Here is a 23,092-nt window from a genome sequence, read left to right as displayed (position 1 = left end):
GTGGACTCCAGCTATTATTCTGATTACACACTTTTGTGCAATAAATACTTTATTCCTCAGTGATGAATTACCCCAAAATATGATGCCATATGAAAGCAATGAGTGAAAATAGGCGTAGTAAGTTAATTTACTAAGATGTTTATCACCATAATTTGCAATGACCCTTATTGCATAAGTAGCTGAACCCAAACGTTTCAGCAGATCATCAATGTCTTTCTTCCAGTTTAATCTCTCATCAATGGACACACCTAAAAATTTGGAATATTCTACCTTAGCTATATGCTTCTGATTAAGGTCTATATTTATTAATGGTGTCATACCATTCACTGTACGGACCTGTATGTACTGTGTCTTATCAAAATTCAGTGAGAGTCCGTTTTCAAGGAACCACTTAGTAATTTTCTGAAAGACAGTATTGACAATTTCATCAGTTAATTCTTGTTTGTCAGGTGTGATTACTATACTTGTATCATCAGCAAAGAGAGCTAACTTTGCCTCTTCATGAATATAGAATGGCAAGTCATTAATATATATTAAGAACAACAAAGGACCCAAGACTGACCCTTGTGGAACCCCATTCCTGATAGTTCCCCAGTTTGAGGAATGTGCTGATCTTTGCATATTATGAGAACTGCTTATTTCAACTTTCTGCACTCTTCCAGTTAGGTACAAATTAAACCATTTGTGCACTGTCCCACTCATGCCACAATACTTGAGCTTGTCTAGCAGAATTTCATGATTTACACAATCAAAAGCCTTTGAGAGATCACAAAAAATCCCAATGGGTGGTGTTCGGTTATTCAGATCATTCAAAATTTGATTGGTGAAAGCATATATGGCATTTTCTGTTGAAAAACCTTTCTGGAAACCAAACTGACTTTTCTTAATATAACACAGTAGTTTTTGTAATGTTTGATAGTTTCTGGGTCACTACTCTTTCTTGCTGTCAGATACATTTCCCTTTTCCGGTTACAAGATATTTTTATACCCTTAGTAAGCCATGGTTTGTTACAAGGTTTCTTATGAGTATATTTAACTATTTTTTTGGGGAAGCAGTTTTCAAATGCATTTACAAAAATGTCATGAAATAAATTATATTTTAAATTGGCATCAGGTTCACGGTACACCTCATCCCATTGTAACTGCTGTAGGATTTCTCTGAAATTTGCAATTGTTAAATCGTTGACTGAATGTACTACTTTGGAGGACTGTTTAGTATTGCTGAATGGAGCTATGTCATATATTGTAACTAGCTGTGCACCATGATCAGAAAGACCATTCTCAACAGGCTGAGCATTTATCTGGTTAAACTTATCTTGGTCTATAAAGAAGTTATCTACCAATGAGCTGCTATCCTTTACCACCCGAGTAGGAAAATCAATAACGGGTGTCAAATTGAAAGAACCGAGTAATACTTCAAGGTCATTTTTCCTATTACCCTCTTTCAGAGAATCTACATTGAAGTCCCCACAAATAATAATTTGCTTCCCCCTGTCTGACAGATAGCACAACAAGGAGTCCAAATTTTTCAGAAATAGATGAAAATTTCCTGATGGGGACCTATATACAGTTACAATTATAAATGTGCCTTTATTTAATTTAAGCTCACAGGCACATGCTTCTATATGTTTCTCTACACAAAACTTTTTTGTTTCTATACTTTTTGCACAATGATAACTTTTGACATATATGGCAACTCCTCCTTTCTCCATATTTTCTCTCATTACATGTGCAGAGAGCTTATATCCACTTACATTTACCTTATCCATATCAGTAACAATGTGATGCTCAGTCAGGCATAGTATATCTATTTCATCCTCAGCTTCTAAATCTTCTAAACAAACCAGAAGCTCATCTATTTTATTCTTTAAACTCACAATATTTTGATGAAATATACTTACATTCTTTTTAATTATACTTCTATGAGAACCTTTCCTTATTCTAACATTTGCAGTACCCTCCTGTCTGAGTTTCTCATTGTGCTTAGGCCTAGTTCCTATACCAGTTGAGTACTGTTGAGTGTTTGGGATCCATACCAGGTTAGATTGAAGGAAAACAGTGAAGCAATTCAGAGGTGGACTGCCAGATTTGTTTCTGGTAGGTTTGAACAACACATGTTACGGAGATGCTTCAGGAACTCAGATGGGAATCCCTGCAGGGAAGGTGATGTTCTTTATGAGAAACACTGTTGAGAAAATTTAGAGAACTACCATTTGTAGCTGACTGCCAAGCGATTCTACTGCTGCCAACATACATTGCACATAAGGCCCACGAAGATAAGATACGAGAAATTAGGGCTCATCTGGAGGTATATAGACAGTCTTTTTTCCCTTGTTCTATTTGCGAGTGGAACAGGAAAGGAAATGACTAGTAGTGGTACAGGATACCCTCTACCATGCACTGTACGGTGGCTTGCAGAGTATCTATTTGATGTATATTCTGAAATTACAGAATACAGAAGAGCTTGTCCAGGCTGGTCTGTAGGGGCATCTGACAGTTAGAGTGATAGCAAAATATGGAAATAGGAAGGAAGGAGGAAAGTAGTTCACATGTATACAATAGCAAGTGACTGATTGGAGAGAACAGAGATGGAGGCGGATGGCACGAGGCTGCCTGCTCTACCTGAAAGCTAGAAACCATTTGCCTGGTACAATGGCTGGAACTCAAGAGAGTGACTTCACTCTCCTCTGCTCCCCAGGACACAGCCAGCAGCAACCATGTGCCCCCTTTCTCATGTCTTCCAATTGGTTAGTTGATGGGGGAGGCACTTTTAGTGTATTCAGCAGATGGCTGAAAGCTTATCCTGTCAGTGGCTTTTACCAATAAGAACTGGTTCTTTTCTGAAGGGATGGATCTGTTGGTCATGCAGGCACTGTAAGAACTCATGCTAGATTTGAAGCATGTAGCTCAGCTGCAACTACATGTACGAAGGAAAATTTTAAATTCTCAATAAATTATCCATGAATTACACCCAATAATCCAAGCTGGCAAGGGCCCTGTGCTATCCTTTCCCTATCTGTAAGACCCATGTTAGTGTTGGAGTGACACTTGTGGGGGTTTAAAGAGGGATCTGTTACATTGTCTTTTGTTTCCCATTTATTGTATGTTGAAGGGGACTTACACATAGTCAAGTTTCTTAAAATTACAGTTAAGTAAATGGCAAAAAATACTAAATGTCCAACACAAAACTAGTCATTGAATGTTCCATAAAAACTCATACAACAATTTAAAGATACTACTGGTTCCCTTTGAGATTATGTCATATTATACTACTGTGAATTACCAAAACCCAAGTGGAAGACATATTTCTTTATTCTTATGTATCTATGCAAGGAAATGTAAATTACACACATCTCATCTGAATAGGTACAGAATGAATCCAATTCAAATTTAATAAGACCACAAATGTCAATTCATGAATGCAACAAATTTTCCAAACATAACTATTTTTTTTTAAGTTCAAATAAAAATACCTCATTAACAGGTAAAACCATGTGAATTGTTTCTTTAAGATACCATATTCAGTTATCAATTGTCAATTAATACTCCAGTAGTGTTTGCACAAAGGGACTGGGGCCCATTGTGGTCACTTTGTAAAAACTCATACTATAAACCCAATAAAAATGGCAGAGATACTAGAAATTGATCAGTCTCAAAAATGTTGGGTGGATCTTAGTAACAGGTCAATTAAACTTGAACACCATCTCCCAAACATCAGCGAACGGTAAATCACACAAAAAATGCTAATTACTTAAATACTAACAAAAGTGATAATATCACTATGAAAAATTACTAATTCTAATTATTTTAAAGGAGAAACTGTAAAATTATGCAAGTACAAACTTATTCCACTTTAGTGTCACTACTGACAAGGCCTGGATTCAAGCAGTCCTCCAACATCTGTTACTAATATGCCATTACACAAAAAGCTATCATCTAATGACAATGCATTAATTAATGGGTATACGCATCTCGTGGTTGTGCGGTAGCGTTCTCGCTTCCCACGCCCGGGTTCCCGGGTTCGATTCCCGGCGGGGTCAGGGATTTTCTCTGCCTCGTGATGGCTGGGTGTTGTGGGATGTCCTTAGGTTAGTTAGGTTTAAGTAGTTCTAAGTTCTAGGGGACTGATGACCATAGATGTTAAGTCCCATAGTGCTCAGAGCCATTTGAACCATTTGAATGGGCATAAAATCTACTGGCGCAATATGTGGACTACATTTCCCCTGTAGTACATGAGACTATCCTCAAACACATAAAGAGTCTAACACAAAGCAGTTGCAAGTATCATAAATTGCAGCAGTGCAAAAGAAAAATGCCTTTTGCATGCAGCACATTATTTTTTTTTTCTTTAATTTGTGCACCCAGATGTGGTTCACCTTAGTTACAAGGAATCTTCAGTGAGCTTCAGATTAGTGTATAATTCGTTATCTGTAAGCCAAACAGCTTTCTATCAGTAGCAAAATTGCTAAAAGTTTGCAGTTTGCTTTTGGCCACTGTTTTCGAAATGTAACACTGTTACAGGACTTTAATTAGTACTTTATTCATCTTTAGCAACTGTAGGTATATTTGTTGAAAAAAATAAGCAACCAGCTACACAAAAGAAATTTTTGTTTTTACTTGTTTCACACACTCTTTTTCAGAAGATTAGAATTATCACATTATTATTGAGCATCAAAAATACACTCGAGTATGCAGCATGATATTGTAGTCATAATGGCCACAGTACTTTTTATTTAGTGTTCTTATACCATATTTGTACATGTACTATGATCCACATGACTACAGTACTATGCTGCATACACCTGCTTATTTCTTACGCTCACTAAGAATGGGTTAATTCTTATCGTCTGAAGAAGGGAACTAGATGCCTGAAACTGGGAAAGAAATACAATTTCTTTTGTGTTATTTGTGGCTGATTTTTTTTCTGCAAAGGACCTCTTTTATAAGAAATGTAATGTCATTTAATTTTGTGTTTGGAAACATTTCTGCCAGAAATCATCTCTACACTCCACCAGTCGGGATTTTTAGTAGGCCTATGTTGTTCTTGGCACTCTGTCCAGTCACTGTCCAAAAATGTTTGACTACATGAATTTGTTTGTCCTGTTCTACTTGTTTGGTCTTCATTGACTAGGCTACAGTGAGATATTTTTATGTTGATTGCATATATGAGTTTATGTAAAATTATAAGAGTTAAACTGGTTTTCGTGAACCGGTTGTAAGTCTGTTCCCCTGTTCTCTGGGATATTTCTGGGAAGGATACATTGTTTTTTATCTGTGAACTTTGGATTAAAAAAATTTGTTCATTAATGTTAGCACTAATCATGTACATATATCATGTAAATTCTCATACCATATCATTCTGATAAAAGAATCACTCAAACAGTTGTATGGAACATGTAACTAACTAATTAATTGACTTGTATCTGCTGCAGACCTTACGAGTCCCCCATTTTCCTCTAACAATGAATTTCATTTTAATCATCTAGGATATGGGTCTGTGTTTAGAGGTTGCTTACTTATCTCCACCTTTAGAGTAAAGATTATATGTATGTTTTATTCCAGTAGATCCATAGTGGGGATATCTTCCAGGATGTAGAACAAACAATAACACACAATAAATATTTACATAGAAAAGCAAATATGTTAATGTACCTTCCACAAACACCATGTGAAATGATCTTCATGGATGTGGAATAAGTAAAATAAATCTTAAACGTATTTTCATTTAAAAGTTAATAAGTAATTTGACATAAAACATGTAAATAATCAGCACACTGATGTGCATTTAATAATTCTTAGGCTATATGTAGCCATGCATCATCAAATAGAAATATCATTTTACAACACTTATTTGCAATGATCGCATTACTGCATTTGTACAGAAGTTAGATTATACTAATACATTATTTGATATTATTAGTGACATATACACATCAGTTGGTTAAATTTTGAAATTCATCAGTGTAGTAGATGTTAGCCACCAATGAATCCTTTAGACTTCCCTTAAACTGAACTTTATTAGTGGTTAAACTTTTTATGGCTGTTGGACCAAAGTAAATGACTTTAAATCTTGGTGAAGATTATTCTTATTTCTAGAATTCATTCCATGAACTGAGCTGTTGATTTGAAAAAGTGATGTATTCTTAATGACAAATTTCATTAAGGAATAAATGTATTGGGAAGCAATAGTTAGTATCCTTAGCTGCTTAAACAAGCCTCTGTAGGATGTTCTAGAATTTATATCACAAATAATTCTAATAACACGTTTTTAGATGTGGAATACTTTAACTTGACTTGATGAGTTACCCCAAAAAATAATCCCATATGACATTCAGGACTTAAAGGAAGAATAATATGGGAGCTCTTTTACTTTTAAATCACTTATGCCTGACAACATTCACATTGCAAATGGAGGTCTGTTTAGGTGCTTTAGCAGTTCTGTGGTATGTTCCTCACAGTTCAATTTATTATCAAGCTGTAATCTGCAGAATTTAACACTGGCTAGTTCTTCTATTTGTTTGCCATTGTATTTTAGGCTTGTACTGGTGGGAAACCTCTTACAAGTTCTTAACTGCATGTAGCAAGTTTTCCACAGTTTAATAACAGAGAATTGGCAAACAACCATTTATTAATGTCTCTGGGTTTGAGGCTACATTGTCAACTATAAAATTCTGTTTACATTTATTAATGTCCCTTACAATTTAATAAAAGACAAAGCAGGACATAAATATTAGTATTACATATTTTACTCTTTCAGGAAATGTAAATTGATTCATTGTGTGTGACTACAAAGGTAACTAAAGGGAATGATGCCAGCAGAAGAAAGATGGGGGAGATGGTGATCAAGTTAGCACAGGGTTCTGGTACCTTGGCTGAGATTCCATTGTAGCCAAAAGGGTACTGCTTTTCAATGACCTAATGATTACTGCAATCTGTTTAACAGTTGAGTTGGCAAACCTTACATCTGCTGGTGGAGTAGGCAATGCCTGTATAAATAAACCTAATGAATCTGCTTTTGATGGGTCTACTATTGAACTTTGGCAAACAGATTTCGAGTTAATTTCATATTATGCAATATTAAGCAGGCAAAGATGCTGCTAGCATCAGAAGTGGGCATTAATTATCATACACGAAAAGAAACACTGTGGAAACTTTGTTGGATTCCAGCTGGATAACAGGTCAGAAAGAAGTCAACAAATAGATAAACTAATCAAGAAGTTCAGGTTGCCATGATTTGGTCTTAGAGATATATCTTATTGTGTTCACCAAACAACAATAGTGCTGGATCATTTTGCAGACAGTTACTTCTTATTGTCTTATGCACAATGGGGCAAATCATCTGAAGTACACCCTCAGTAGAAGAAGTGAGCTGTAAGAATACTGTGTCAAGTACAGGGTGGTTATAAATATACTTTCACCACTTGAGAGGGCCTTCATGAAAAACAGATGACTGTATGATAGCAAAACTTTGTACAAACATTTTTAAAGACATGCAGAAAAGAAATTATGAATAAACCTTTGAAATAAAAACATTTTAGTTTCCATGTGAGAGGTAACATTTGCTAATTGCGTAGCACGCTTACATTCCAAGTTACAGATGTAGCTCAATGTGACAATCATCTCGATTCATGTCAGCCTGGAAGTTTTTTATGGATACCATATCACAGTGTTTATAGCGCTTTTCAAATGGTGAATAGTGGAATGTTCAGCTGTTGTGACACAGCTCATGCACTGGTTAAAGATCAAACATTGCAGCAGCATTCTCAGCAACAGTAACTTCTTCAATAATCTGTGGCGCAATAGTCCTTCTGCCTCTCCCAGGAGCAATTACCAGATTGCCAGTTAATTTGAACTTCTGACTCATGTTCTTCAACCCCGATGTGGGAAGAAGACCTCTCTGTATTCCTTCAATTCATCAATACTTGCAAAGAGCAGCAGCACTATTTCTGTTTTGATAAAACAGCTCACCTTCTGCAGACTCATGTTGACTGTCTGCATCAGTAATGCACACTGATGCTTGTTTTTCATCCCTATGTTGCTGTACCAGTATTGGCACATGATGGCAACTCATGGCACTAATACTACCAACAATGCAAATCCTATAGTACACAGTCCGAACATCATTCCTATGAAGGTGGGTACACATATGGTAAATAGCTTTCTATCTACACTGACTCAAATTGTAAAAATTTATTTATAACCACCCTCTACATTGACTTCCCGTGTTGCGCACGTCTCTTTGAGCATATTGGAATTCTTAAATTCAGATCCCAATACTTTCACTATTTAATATTGTTGTAACTCCTAATAAACAGCTATTTGAGGTGAACTGTGACTTTTAGTATCGCAATATTGAACACGCAAATAATTTTTGTGCAGATTTTGCCTCCATGTGTAGGGTTAAGAGTGAAGTTATATACTCTTGTGGAAAGGTATTCAACCTTCCCATCTAACATGAAACAAGAAATTGGAAGTGATGACCCTTGTTGAAAGGTATTCAACCTTCCCAACTTCTTCAAGAATTTGGGGCACAATAGCCTGTGGGCCTCTCTGAAGAGCAATTCCCCGATTGCGAGTGATTTGAAATTCTGCCTCTTAGGAATGACATGACGACAAGTACAGAAGAAAATTAAAAGCAATTGGAAATTGGAATTGATGACCAGCACAAAACAAAATTAAAAGCACACTTTATTTGCTAGTCTTTCTACGAATTTCCTGCTTATCTGGCATCTAGGAATGAAAATTAAAATTCCTATTAACTACCTGGTAAACAGCAGTGCCCATTGTAAAGTTACATGGCAAGTAGTAGTGTAGTGGTACAGTACTAGTGTACTGTAAACAGGCATTATTAGATGCAGGTAACTATTTTCCCTTAAAACTATTAATGTACTAAAAAAAAAAAATATTAAACTGCACTGTTTAATAGAAACATGGAATCAGTGACTTTTCACAGAGTAGCAACTTTGTTTCTAATTTACTAGGTTAGTTTAGCTGGAATAAGTACAAATGGTATTATGCAGTACAGTGATAGTTCATTTTTAATGTAGTGTACAGATAATTTCCTATGAATTTCTTAACTGTTGGTATATATACCTTCACTTGTTTCACATCCCTGAAGGTTCTCCTTCTTCATGTGATCTATGGAACATGAAAATGGTGACTGAGGCTTCAGACCTCGAGGTAACCATGATATATTGTTTACAAAACATATAAAAATCCTCTTGTTTTTCCATCATACGCTTACTATCACTTTGTATAGACTGAGTAGTCCCCTTCCTATGTACTAAAGAGTTGCAGAATTCGATACTTTTTCACATCTGGCATGTGACCACAATTTACAAAAAAAATGATATTATTGTACATAACTATTTAAATAAAGTGGTTTTGCAGACAAGTTAATAATCTTTGATTTAAAGCCATGAGGAAAACATTGCACAGTGATATACTAAATGCCGGTGGAGACCGCATAAGGAAATATCTCACCCAAGAGAAGTGTTTGGTCCAACAAGGAAGCTCAACACTTTGGAGACCATATATAGTACGATGAAAGTCTAAAAGAAGTCTGTGATGTCAGATCCTGATATCATATATCTTCTGTTGTTATAATGTAGACAGAGTGATGTGGCATTTTCTGCTGGTTTGGAAAAAAATGTAAAACATCTATTCCACAGTTAATTAATATGCATTATTAACAATACTTATGTAATATTCTTTCTGATATTAACTGAAGATTTTGTCTGATTCCAGCTGACTGTTGCCATGATTATCACAGTGGGTTATTCGTTGGTTATGATGGCAGTACTAGTTGGTCTGATACTACAGATACAAGAGGATGGAATTCTCGCACCTTCATCACTTTTCTTAGTTCTCTGTGCAGCTGAATTTTTAATTGCAGCTATATTTCATCCAAAAGAAATGTACTGCTTACCACCTATTGTGGTGTATTATATCACTATACCAAGCATGTATCTACTTCTCATCATTTACTCTGTTTTCAATCTCAATAATATTTCTTGGGGAACAAGGGAATCACCAAAAGTACAAACTCAGCAGGTAATACTGTTTTTGATATTAATCTTGTAAATAAAATATAATTTTAATGTTTGAGGAAAATGTGTAGTGTTTCTAATGTTTGTCCCTGTTAACTAAAAAGCTTCAATTGTTATTGCCATGCCAATATAAGTGAATGCCTATTTCACTCATTCAAATAGGATGTAATTTTATGATTATCTTACGATAAAAAGAGCCTGGAACACAGGTGTCCATATGAAATTTTTTCTTTCATCAACATTTCCATTACAATTTGGATTGAACGAAGTTGAATGAGCCCTGACCGGATCCGAGCAACTAGGAATGATTGGAATAATTCAGCTAAGTTATTATTATTATTCACTAAACCCAGTGGCGGGTTTAAAAATGTTGTGCCCCTAGGCAGATCATATTATATGCCCCCCCCCCCCCAAAAAAAAAAACATGATTTAAATAATAACTATTACCCAATCGCTTCACAATTGCCATTTTGGGTGGGAGTGCTGTGAGCTATTTCCGTACTCTGCTATTTATTGTACTGAAGGCTGTGTCTGTCAGTGGTCTAGTCGCGCTCAATCAAAATGTAATATTGTTCCTGAACTTTACTTGGTGTACGGCAGCGGATAAAACAAACTTAAAACTGCACTGTGTTAACACATTCTTTTGTTGAAAGACAACAGGAAAATAACTTTTCTTTTATGGCATAAAAATTCAGCAGAGTGTGTAGGAGACAATGGATCTTTGTTATACATTCACTTTTAATATGTTCTTTTACATGAAACCATTGAAAATGAAAATAAAGTTGTGTTACGATCTAACAACTGAAGTGAATGTGTCATACATTAGAAATTAATATGTACTTTTACAGATATGCGTTCAAAATTAAAATTAAACTCTTGTTTTACAATCTAATAACTTGAATGTGTAGCAGATAAAAAAAAAAGAGAGAGAGACACATTCGGTATTAATACGTGAATCTATAGGAAAGTGTAAGAAATGAAAATGAAATAGAGATTTCAGTGCACGAACTAATAACTAAGTACAGACGAACAAACACAAAACTGGATTTGCTATTACATAATTTTACACAGACTAGTGGGGAAAAATCAAATTAGTTTTATAATCTAATACTCGTAGTTAACGTGTAAAGCATTAGGGTCTGTGTAGCTAGATGCTGCATAATAAGTGTACACAATACCTTTAATCCATGTAAGAGCTGAAAAGTTTTGTACTGCAGCTACTGCTCTCTCCATAGCTCTTTCTAACAGTATTAGCAAAGCTTTTACGTATTTATTGACTGAACCAAACTACACTCCTGGAAATTGAAATAAGAACACCGTGAATTCATTGTCCCAGGAAGGGGAAACTTTATTGACACATTCCTGGGGTCAGATACATCACATGATCACACTGACAGAACCACAGGCACATAGACACAGGCAACAGAGCATGCACAATGTCGGCACTAGTACAGTGTATATCCACCTTTCGCAGCAATGCAGGCTGCTATTCTCCCATGGAGACGATCGTAGAGATGCTGGATGTAGTCCTGTGGAACGGCTTGCCATGCCATTTCCACCTGGCACCTCAGTTGGACCAGTGTTTGTGCTGGATGTGCAGACCGCGTGAGACGACGCTTCATCCAGTCCCAAACATGCTCAATGGGGGACAGATCCGGAGATCTTGCTGGCCAGGGTAGTTGACTTACACCTTCTAGAGCACGTTGGGTGGCACGGGATACATGCGGACGTGCATTGTCCTGTTGGAACAGCAAGTTCCCTTGCCGGTCTAGGAATGGTAGAACGATGGGTTCGATGACGGTTTGGATGTACCGTGCACTATTCAGTGTCCCCTCGACGATCACCAGTGGTGTACGGCCAGTGTAGGAGATCGCTCCCCACACCATGATGCCGGGTGTTGGCCCTGTGTGCCTCGGTCGTATGCAGTCCTGATTGTGGCGCTCACCTGCACGGCGCCAAACACGCATACGACCATCATTGGCACCAAGGCAGAAGCAACTCTCATCGCTGAAGACGACACATCTCCATTCGTCCCTCCATTCACGCCTGTCGCGACACCACTGGAGGCGGGCTGCACGATGTTGGGGCGTGAGCGGAAGACGGCCTAACGGTGTGCGGGACCGTAGCCCAGCTTCATGGAGACGGTTGCGAATGGTCCTCGCCGATACCCCAGGAGCAACAGTGTCCCTAATTTGCTGGGAAGTGGCGGTGCGGTCCCCTACGGCAGTGCGTAGGATCCTATGGTCTTGACGTGCATCCGTGTGTCGCTGCGGTCCGGTCCCAGGTCGACGGGCACGTGCACCTTCCGCCGACCACTGGTGACAACATCGATGTACTGTGGAGACCTCACGCCCCACGTGTTGAGCAATTCGGCGGTACGTCCACCCGGCCTCCCGCATGCCCACTATACGCCCTCGCTCAAAGTCCGTCAACTGCACATACCGTTCACGTCCACGCTTTTGCGGCATGCTACCAGTGTTAAAGACTGCGATGGAGCTCCATATGCCACGGCAAACTGGCTGACACTGATGGTGGCGGTGCACAAATGCTGCGCAGCTAGCGCCATTCGACGGCCAACACCGCGGTTCCTGGTGTGTCCGCTGTGCCGTGCGTGTGATCATTGCTTGTACAGCCCTCTCGCAGTGTCCGGAGCAAGTATGGTGGGTGTGACACACCGGTGTCAATGTGTTCTTTTTTCCATTTCCAGGAGTGTACATTATTTATAAACACTTTTTCATCTGAGTGTACACTCCGATAACATATATTTCTGCAATAACTATACACATTTCAGGAGATGCCAACAATATACATCAGTTGTAATATACTATAGTATCAGTATGAGTCTGTACAGCGCCGAGTGGCCTGGGTCATTCAGGTATTGTTTAGTATTGTCGGGTGCCTTCAGTCACACCTGCATGTAAATGAGTTTTAGTTCCACATTCTGCCATCAGAAATTGTGAAATAAACAGGTAAAAAGTCGTTTGTAAATCCAATGAATGTGCTCTGAGTTATAATAAAAATCACATTGTAATCTTAAAATTTCAAAATTAATATTAATAAATAAACAAACTCACCAGTCAGCAAAGTTTGCATCTGGCTTTGACATCAGAAAACTCGTTGATCATATCTTCATAGTTCAGACGGTTATCAGTTAGGAGGTAGGCTTCGGCGTGAAGAATAGACAAGGCGTTCAATCTCTCCTCAGACAACGTAGAACGTAGGTACGATTTAAGTCTTTTAAGCGCCGAACACAAGTGTTCTGCTGAAAAATTTGTCAGTGCCATACATAGAATTATGCAATGTCAACATTCGGAACACGGACTGTAAACTCTCTTTCCATAAAAATTTACTCACTTTGACTGGTTTATCACTAATCTCAGAAGATTTCAAAAGTTCTGCAAAATGTACAGATTCACTAGGGAAGGACGGCTCTAAATAAGTATCATAACAATGTCTGTGAAATCTTATGGAACTTAACCGCTAAGGTCATCAGTCCCTAACCTTACACACTACTTAACCTAAATTATCCTAAGGACAAACACACACACCCATGCACAAGGGAGGACTCAAACCTCCACCGGGACCAGCCGGACAGTCCATGACTGCAGCGCCTTAGACCACTCGGCTAAAATCTGTATGACGCTTGAAGTTTTGCTGCACATTCAGCAATAACAGGGGAACTGTTCTTAAGGTCACTGAAAACTGTGAAGGAGTCCAACAGTGTTCTATATCTTTCCTTCCTCTTCACTAATATGGCATACAAGTTGTCAAATACTGGGAGCAATATATGAAGATAGTAACTGTTCCCGAAAGAACAGATACCATTGATGACTGTGCAGCTTCTATCTATATCTATTAGGAACATTACGTATGTAGATTGTGGACAGTTGAGAATGTGGGTCTCACGGGAAGCATGCGAGGGATAAGTCCCTGCAGTCGCGCCATTCCTCTGTGTCCTCGATAGCTCAGATGGGCACCGGCACGGTAGCTCAACGTGTTTGGTCAGAGAGCTGGTTGGCCTCTGTGATAAAAAACTGAGTGGAAGGATCAAGAAACGAACTTAAACCGATGTGATGTATGTCCACAATGACCAAACCCAATGCAACGAGGAGGGGGGGGGGGGGGGGGATGGACAGAGCGTCTTCCATGTAAGCAGGAGATCCTGAGTTCGAGTCCCGGTCGGGGCACACATTTTCAGCTGTCCACATGGAAGTATATCAACAACACCTGTTGGCAGCTGAGCATTTCAATTAATTATCACTGGGAGAAATGTTTCTACTCCAAACTTTTCCCTTCCAGTCAGAAAAACTTCTTCAGAGTCCACTTCTTTGTCATCGTGTAGTTTGCATTTTCGTGATCTTTTATAGGTGCATTCATAGTCTATGTCAGTCACAATCTCCATGGATTTATTTTCATAATAGTTGAACATACCATGAATAGATGCAATAAACTCTACAAGTGCACTATTTTAGTATCAATGTTTACACTTTGCAATTTCAGATTTACACTATTAAATCTCTGGCATATGTCCTTCCAAACTGTCATCATGAATACTGTTTCTAGTCTGCTGAGTTGATTCAATAAAGCTGATGCCTCATTTCACACAAGTGGTTTTTCAAACGTATTATTGGCAATATGTGTGAGGGCATTGGTAATGCACGACTAGACCGCTGACAGACACGTCCTTCAGTACAATGAATAGCAGAGTACAGAAATATCTCACAGCGCTCCCACCCAAAATGGCAATTGTGAAGTGATTGGGTAATAGTCATCCACATAAGAATGACCCTTGGAATGCAGTATTTGAAGGAGGTTTGGAATAAGGATGGACTAGAATACTGTTCAGATTGGATGAGAGTTAGAGTATCACTTTTGGTAAGGATGATAGAATTCTGAGTGGGAAACTTCTTTGTTTTAAATCGTGATGCTAGGTAGTTCTAGGTCTGGTGAAGGATGTAGTTGACTTTTTCAGTGTTTGATGATATTAAGTGCTAAGTAGAGTACTAGTCAACGACTAGTTTATAGTGATGACAGGTGTTTTGGTGTCACAGGAAGAGACAGCATGAGAAAATGTTTCTGGATTACCTGGGCAAGATAGCCTATCTGTAAATGATCATAAAGGTTATTGGCATGCAGTATTTGGGTAACTCTTACTTCTCACTGTAAATGTATTGCTTACGATTGTAAGTGCTTTAAGAAAGAGACTCTTTGCTGTGTTATGGGTGACAGGAGCAACCTGAGAGGTTGGCATCAATGTCTTGGAAGATAGGTTGTTGATTTGGCAAGGATCATGTGAAGTAGATTTGACAACAGATGTTGAGGTCCTGGAGGAAATAGCTGATATTGGCCATGCCATGGGTCCAGACCAAGACATCTTCAATGAATCTAAACCAAACAAGGGATTTTAGATACTGAGAGGGTACAAGGAGTCCTCCAAGTGCTCCATAAATGGACTAGCACAGGATGGCAATTATGGAGGTGCCTATGGGAGTAGAAGGGATTTGTTTATAGATTTGACTTTCAAAGAAGAAATAGTTATGTGGATAAGAACATGATTGCCTCAAAGGATTAGGAAGGAGGTGATGGGTTTTGTATCAGGAGGACACTGGGAAGGTAGTGTACTATCACAGCAAGGTTATAAGGGTGCTGGATCATCATGGTGTACAGGAATGTAACTTCCCCATTGACAAGCAAGGATGCTTGTGGTAAAGGGCCAGAAATTGTGCTGAGTTAGTGGAATAAGTGTTTATTATTTTGACTCAAGGAAGGGGACTGTTGATAAATCAGTTGGAGGTGCTAGGCAAAAAAGGTAAAGAATCTTTCTCAGGAGTGTGTAGCCAACCACAATGGAATAACCAGTAGGGAAAACAGTGGAGTTCCTTTAGTTGAGCTTGGGGGTTAGGTAAAGCATGTGTGTGTGGGTGACTGACAATGTGTGGAGAGACATGGATTCAGATGACAGGTTTTGGAGTGGACAAAAGGTGTTTTGAAGCTGCTGGAGGTTGTATTGGACTTTTGGGGTGGAATCATAGTGGTAAGGTTTGTAAGCAGTGTGAAAAATATCTTTAATTTTGCAGCTTAATAGTTTGAAAAATGCAAAGTCAGTGACCCATGTCAATAACCAGATGATGGGATTATTTGTCTACAGAATAATACATTAATCAATGTGCATTCCACAGGGATATTACTGGGTCCACTGTGTTGGGATTCAAGTAAGGAAGGTGAAACCAGTTTGGTGATGAGGAGTACCTGGAAGGTTGCCAGGAGAGTAAAAGGGTGAAGAATCAGGACTGGAGGGAGACTGGAATTGGTTAAGTCAGTTTTTGATGTGCGCATTGGCCTGACAATGGTTGTTAAGATGGGAAGTGAAGGAATTATTCCAGTGACGAGATTGGGTAAAATAGAGCAGGTCCTTCCCACGTTCAGTAGGTCATGAATAGTTTTACATATATGTATATATACTTTTTAATTTTCTTAAATAAGAATGTGAAGTAGAGACTTCATGAGGAATGAGTCAGAAATACATTACAAAAATTACTCTGGTTGACCATTTTTACATATATTAGCTGCCAGTAACTACTAACACTGTTTTTTAATTAATTTTTTAAGAATAATATGCATCTGATTTCTGTCTTCATCATTATCATCTGCTATTTGATGTCCATTTGTAGATAAATTGTTTCTCTTGACTTTCCATGTGTTAAGGTGGTCTTCAGCTATCCATATCCATGTTATTTGAAAATATTTTCTTCCTGTCTTTCACTAGGTCATTCTCTCAGCCTTTCCTCATCTCTAGATGGCCATTTACCATCCATTCACCTGGCACCATGTCATGTCCACCTCCATGTCATTGTCATTACTACGACAAGTAAGTCTCCCATTCAAGTCTGTTTCCTGATCCATTCATTTGTTTTCCTCTCTCCCCCAGTAATTATCAGTGTGTGTCTGTCCATTGCCTGCTGAGCAGCACTTAGTTTTTGAATATGTCCATGTCTGTGTGCCACAAGTCAAAACAAGTAATATGTATTGATTGTAAACTTTCCTTTTCAAACACTTCATAGTCTTATTTTTAAAGCCATACTTATTGTGCAAAGAGTAATTTTTATTCATTTGTTTCTTTAGTTTACCAACCAGTTGTTGTCCACAACTGCTATAAATACAATCACTCCTTGGTTGCATAAATTCATTATTAACTTGTAAAATTTTTGTTTTACTGTGTTCATTGCACATTATTCCATTCTTAATATAATTAAATTACAGACCTACATTCAAGCACGTTGTATTAAGTTCTTTTATTTGTTGTTGAAGGTTTTCTTCTCTGAAGCAAAATAATATTGTAATCACCACAATGATGGTGATTCAAATATTTCCCATTAATACATAGTCTTTCTTCATTTCCACATCTTAAAAATTTGAAAACTTCCACTAGGACTGTTTTGGTGATACAGTTGTGGGGTTTGAAAAAAATGGTTCAAATGGCTCTGAGCACTATGGGACTTAACATCTGTGGTCATCAGTCCCCTAGAACTTAGAACTACTTAAACATAACTAACCTAAGGACATCACACACATCCATGCCCGAGGCAGGATTCGAACCTGCGACCGGTGCGGTAACGCGGTTCCAGACTGAAGCGCCTAGACCGCACGGCCACACCGGCCGGCAGTTGTGGGGTTTGACTCCTCCGTCAATTTTGGATTTCAAACAATGGAAAGTCCAAGTAGGAGTATCAAAAATATTATGAAAAGGATAGGTTTGCTACTCACCATTAAGATGACACATTGAGTTTCAGACAGACACAATGGAAAAAACTGTTATACGTTTAGATTTCGGCCAGAGGCTTCTTCAGGAAAGAAAATGCACACAAGCAAATGCACCTCACATACACACAACTGCATCTCCAGCTTCTCTAGCCAGAATGCAATTGTATCACACTGAACACAAGCAGCAATCCAGAGTGGAGTGCGGGTGTGGGAGCTGCGGTGGGGGAGGGAGGGACCACAGGGTACATGAGTGGGGAGAGCAGTCAGCACTGCATGCAGAGCCTACAGGGGGGAGGGAGGGGAGAAAAAGGAGAGGGGCAGAAAAAGGAAAAAAGGCCAGTGGGTGCATTGGCAAAGAGCATTGCACAAAGAGGGTGAGGGGACGTGTATTGACAGGGCATGTAGGACAGAGGGGCGGAAACTGTTAAACCTGAACCAGACCAGACGTTTGAGACTTTGGGATGCAAGGAATGTTACCTGGACAAGCTAGCAGAGGAGGGTTCTGTGCAGGTGCCCATGGCTCTACCCTTTACCTCCTGTACCCCTACTCATCACTGTTGATGCCAGTTCCCTATCACCAACAACTCTCTGGCCCATTGTATTGCTACTGTTGAACACTACCTCTTGCTATGTCCTTCAGAGTCCGAGCCCACTATCTCATTCCTCATACACGGTACTAGCTTTATCCTAACTCACAACTATTTCTCCTTTGAAGGGAAGGTATACAAACAAATCCATGTTACAGCCATTGGCACCTGTGTAGTACCCCCCTGTGCCAGCCATTAACAAATGTGATATGTATTTGTAAGCATTTCTCCACGCCAGAGTTTTGCTTATGACTAGCACCTGCTCGTTTTGCTATAAAGTAAATCTGTTATCAAGCCAATTATTAGTCTGAACACTGTAGTGCTTTATTAAGCATGGTCCTATTACAGTTGATATGCCATTGCCTTTCATTAACTTGATTTCCCCTGTCAACCTTAGGGGGACCCACAGTTTAGTATGAACTGCAAACTGCAGTATGGATTGTTGCTTTTCACATTACCAAGTCATTGCCAGAAGTGACAGAAAAATTCATTGGAGTGACTGGGGATTGAACACTAGACTATCAGATATAGAAAAGGTGTACAACTTTGCTTCCGTCGTTTGCCGACAGGTGACGGCAACGGTAAGTAGTGATCAAAAGAAACAGATCGCAGATGTCAGGCAGTTAGCTTGTACCTCAGTCAACATAACCTCATTCAAACATTAGTTGATTTGTGTCTGCATCATAAAGTTGTTCTTGATTAAAAATGTCAGTTTACGAGCCAAATTCTCATCATTTGTGGGAGGTGTTACTGTTTTGTTTCAGTATGAAGAAAACAGCGACAGCGGCTGAGTCTCATCAAATGATCTCAAGTACGTATGGTAAGGATGCTATTAGTGAAAGAACATGTTGTGAGTGGCTTCAACACTTCAAGAACAGTGATTTTAACGTCGTAGACCGGCTTAGTGGTGAAAGAGAGAATTTTTTGAAGATGCAGAATTGGAGACATTGCTGAGTGAAGACTCGCATCAGACTCAAGAAGAATTGGCACGATTGGTGGGAGTGACACAGCAAGTCATATCAAAACGTCTCAAGGCTATGGGAATGATTCAGAAAGAAGGAACTTGGGTCCTGTGTAAGCTGAAACCAAGAGACGTTGAACAGCGTTTGTGTGTTTGTGGACAGTTGCTTCAGTGGCGCAAACAGAAGGGATTTCTGCATCACACTGTGACCAGGGACAAAAAATGGGTTCATTACGATAACCCTAAAAGCAAAAAATCATGGGGATATCATGACCATGCTTCCACGTCGACGGCCAAACCGAATATTCACGACTCCAAGATCATGCATTTGATAGGACCAGCTCGGCATTGTGTACTATGAAGTGTTAAAACCCAGTGAAACAATCTCAGGTGCTCATTATCGAATGCAATTAATGTGTTTGAGCAGAGCATTAAAAGACAAATGTGCCGCAATACAGCAAGAGACACGATAAAGTGATTTAGCAGCGTGAAAATGTTTGACCCCACGTTGCATAAGAGGTCAAAACGTACTTGGGAACATTAAAATGGGAAGTCCTACCCCACCTGCATTATTATCCAGACATTGCACCCTCTGTCTACCTATCACCTGTTCAGATCAGTGTGCATGGCCTGGCTGACCAACACTTCCGATCTCATGAAGAAGTCACAAATCGGATTGATTCGTGGATCGATTTATGGATCGCTTCAAAAGATGAACAATTTTTTTGACGCAGGATTCATACACTACCCCAAAAGATGGGAGAAAGTAGTGACCAGTGATGGAAAATACTTTGAATGATACATGTGTAACCAATTTGTTTAATTAAAGCCTCAAATGTTGGGGAAAAAATGGTGGAAGCAAAGTTGCACACCTTGTAGCCTACAACTTACACAGCGAGGCACTGAAATTTATGTTTAAAGTCAGTTGACTCCTTTGTTTTATTAAAGTCTAAGTTTATTCTTTGTACTTCATGATAAATTTAGTGATTTGGGTTCAGTGATAATTTTAGTGAATATCTTGTGAACTATAAAAAGGAAGATGAAGGATCAATAGCTTTTTCTGTCTTATCTGACCCTTTTATTGTGAAATAGAAATATTACAGCTTTGTCCAAGTTTTGGGGAACTGTTCCTTGCCCAAAAATATTATAAAATATTTTCCTAATTGCATTGTACTGCACCAGCCTTGACCAACACTCACAGGAGTTCTTCCTTTCTTCATACCTCAAAAGACTTTATACACCTCAAGTGGCATTACTCATGGAAATTTATTATTTTCATTACCACCTCTCTGTTTTTAATATTCATATTTGTTTACAACACCAAATGAAAACCAATTCTGTGTAATCGAACAGTCCACAGATGTACTGCCGAGCCATAGTGTCAAATGGGCACAATATTTTGGCAGTCAGACATTTCACCATTAATAGGTGCATTGATGAACTGAGCTCCTTAGGGCACACAGATGACATGTATCTCCTCCCACAGCAAACTGTTCCCTCTATGATCTGCCCATGAGGACGTGCATCGGGAGTCACAGAGACACTTATGTCGGTGTCTGTGGTAGTGTTGATGTAGTAGCTTGGTTGCCCTGGTCACCAGATCATTATGTTTGGTGAGCATCTTCTTAATTAGACTCAAGTGCTAGTTCCCAAGCCTTACTGGGATTATAACCACAGTCGCCATTGATAAGATTGTGTTTGGTTCGAATTTCAATGGCTTCTTTAATGGGACTGTCACAGTATCCGGAAGTCTGCACTAAATTCCAGATAAGTTCATATTTCACAGCATGATTCCCTGGCAGGCAGTGCTCTGTGGCAGCCAACTTGTTAGATTACATTAGTGGAGTGTGCTGTTGGTGTTCTCGGCATTGATCTTTGACGATGTGCACTGCTTGTCCAGTATATGTCTCGCCACATTGTCATGGAATTTGATATACCCCAGCCTTCTGCAAACTGTGGTCATCTTTGACACACCCTAGTAATGCCTGTGTTTTATTGGTTGGGCAAAAGACAGTTCTTATCCAGTGCTTTTTCAGTAAGTGCCTAATTTTTCCAGATAGCATGTCAGTGTGCAGTATAAAGGCTGTAACTATCTCTTCCTCTATGATTTCTTCTGTTTAGGGATGTGGTAAAGAGTGCACCTGATCTGCCATTTTAGTATTACTTTTTTCAGCACACGGTTCTGTGGTGTTCAAATTCCTGAGGCAGACACCTTGCATATGAGATGGTGTGCACTCTGTGTACTAGTGTTTTCAATACCCTATTCCTTGGCACAGAGTGGTAGCAACTATCTGCATGCAAATACAGATTAGTTTGTGTTTTATTTCAATACATACCATGGCCCAGAGTGCCATCAGCTCTCCTCCTGGCCATAATGTCAAGGAATGACAGTCTTCCTGCTGACAAAGGCAATGATACTGTTGTTTTCTCCCACAAGGACTACACAGATGCAGAACTTGTTAAATGATGACTCCTACAGGGAGATCAGTGCTGATCCCACCAAGTAAGTGGAGGACAAGACCAGGACACCTCTCAAGGAATTGGAAGTACCAGAGAGGATCATCAAGAAACTGATATCGTAGTGAGCTTTGACATTGTTTCATTATTCTTGGGGTTCCTCTCGCCATAAAGTTGGCAAGAAAATGACTGACATTTTCAGGCATGTCCTAACCTGCAAGTATTTTCTGTTTAATGGAGAAAACTATGAGTGAATGGAGGGAGTCGCAAAGGGCAGCCAACTCTCACCAGGGATTATGAATTAGTATATGAATCACTTTGAAAAAGAGGCCGTGAAGGCATCCAAATGGAAACCCACCTGCTTTTTCTATTGTGTGGATGACGTGTTCACCATCTGGCCCCATGGAAGGACAAACTGCTTGATTTCCCAACATCAAATTTGCTATGGAGACTGAAGAATAAGATGCACACTGACCTGTATTTGCATGCAGATAGCTGCCACTACCCTCCACAGAGCAATAGGGTACTAAAAACACTAGTTTACAGGTCAGACATCATTTTAGATGCAGAGAATCTGCCCCAGGAACTGGAACACCACAGAACTGTGTTCTGAAAAAAACAGATACTCAGAATGAATGGCACATTTAGCATATTCTTTGCCCCGCCACTAAAGTACAACTGCTAGAGATGGAAGAAATCATGAAGGAAGAGGTAGCCACAGTTTTTATACTGCAAACTGGTGTGCTTTCAACAAAGGAGGGCACTTTCTGAAGAAGCACCGCATAAGAACTATCTTTTGCCCCCACAAAAAGACACAGGCATTACTGGTGAGTGTCAAAGATGACCTCAGTTTGCAAAAGGATGGAGTACATCAGATTCCATGCAAATGTGGTAAGATATATATTGGACAAACAATGCACACTGTCGAAGATAAATTCCAAGTATACCAGTGGCACACTCCACTAACTTAAACTAACAGATCGGTGGTCACAGAGCAGTGTTTATCAGAGAATCATGTGATGTAATATGATTGTGCCTGGATTTTAGTGGAGATTTCCAAATATTGGGACAGTGTCATTAGAGAAGACATCAAAATTTGCACCAGAGATGATCTTTTCAAGTGGAACTGCAGCAACAATCTCAGCAAAACTTGGGAACCAGCAATGAGTCTAGCAAGAAGATTCTCACCAAACATGATAATCTGGCGACTAGGCGGACTGAGCAACTACATTGACATTACCACATATGCCAATACAAGCATATTCTTGGCTGCCAAC

At 39.2% G+C, this 23,092-nt stretch overlaps 1 protein-coding gene across 1 annotated transcript in view; it reads left to right on the top strand.

The window, feature by feature from the left end:
• LOC126262688 (chitin synthase chs-2-like) overlaps window positions 1–23,092 on the top strand; it is a 254,809-nt gene that overhangs the window by 146,162 nt on the left and 85,555 nt on the right. The window contains exon 16 of the mRNA XM_049959463.1: window positions 9,748–10,053. Coding sequence (XP_049815420.1) covers window positions 9,748–10,053 — 306 coding nt within the window. The remainder of the gene's footprint in view (window positions 1–9,747; window positions 10,054–23,092) is intronic.

The sequence above is a fragment of the Schistocerca nitens genome, chromosome 6 (assembly GCF_023898315.1).
Source record: "Schistocerca nitens isolate TAMUIC-IGC-003100 chromosome 6, iqSchNite1.1, whole genome shotgun sequence".
Classification (NCBI taxonomy): domain Eukaryota; kingdom Metazoa; phylum Arthropoda; class Insecta; order Orthoptera; family Acrididae; genus Schistocerca; species Schistocerca nitens.
The sequence above is the reverse complement of the archived record's forward strand: the minus strand, read 5'-3'. Positions and strand labels throughout refer to the sequence as shown.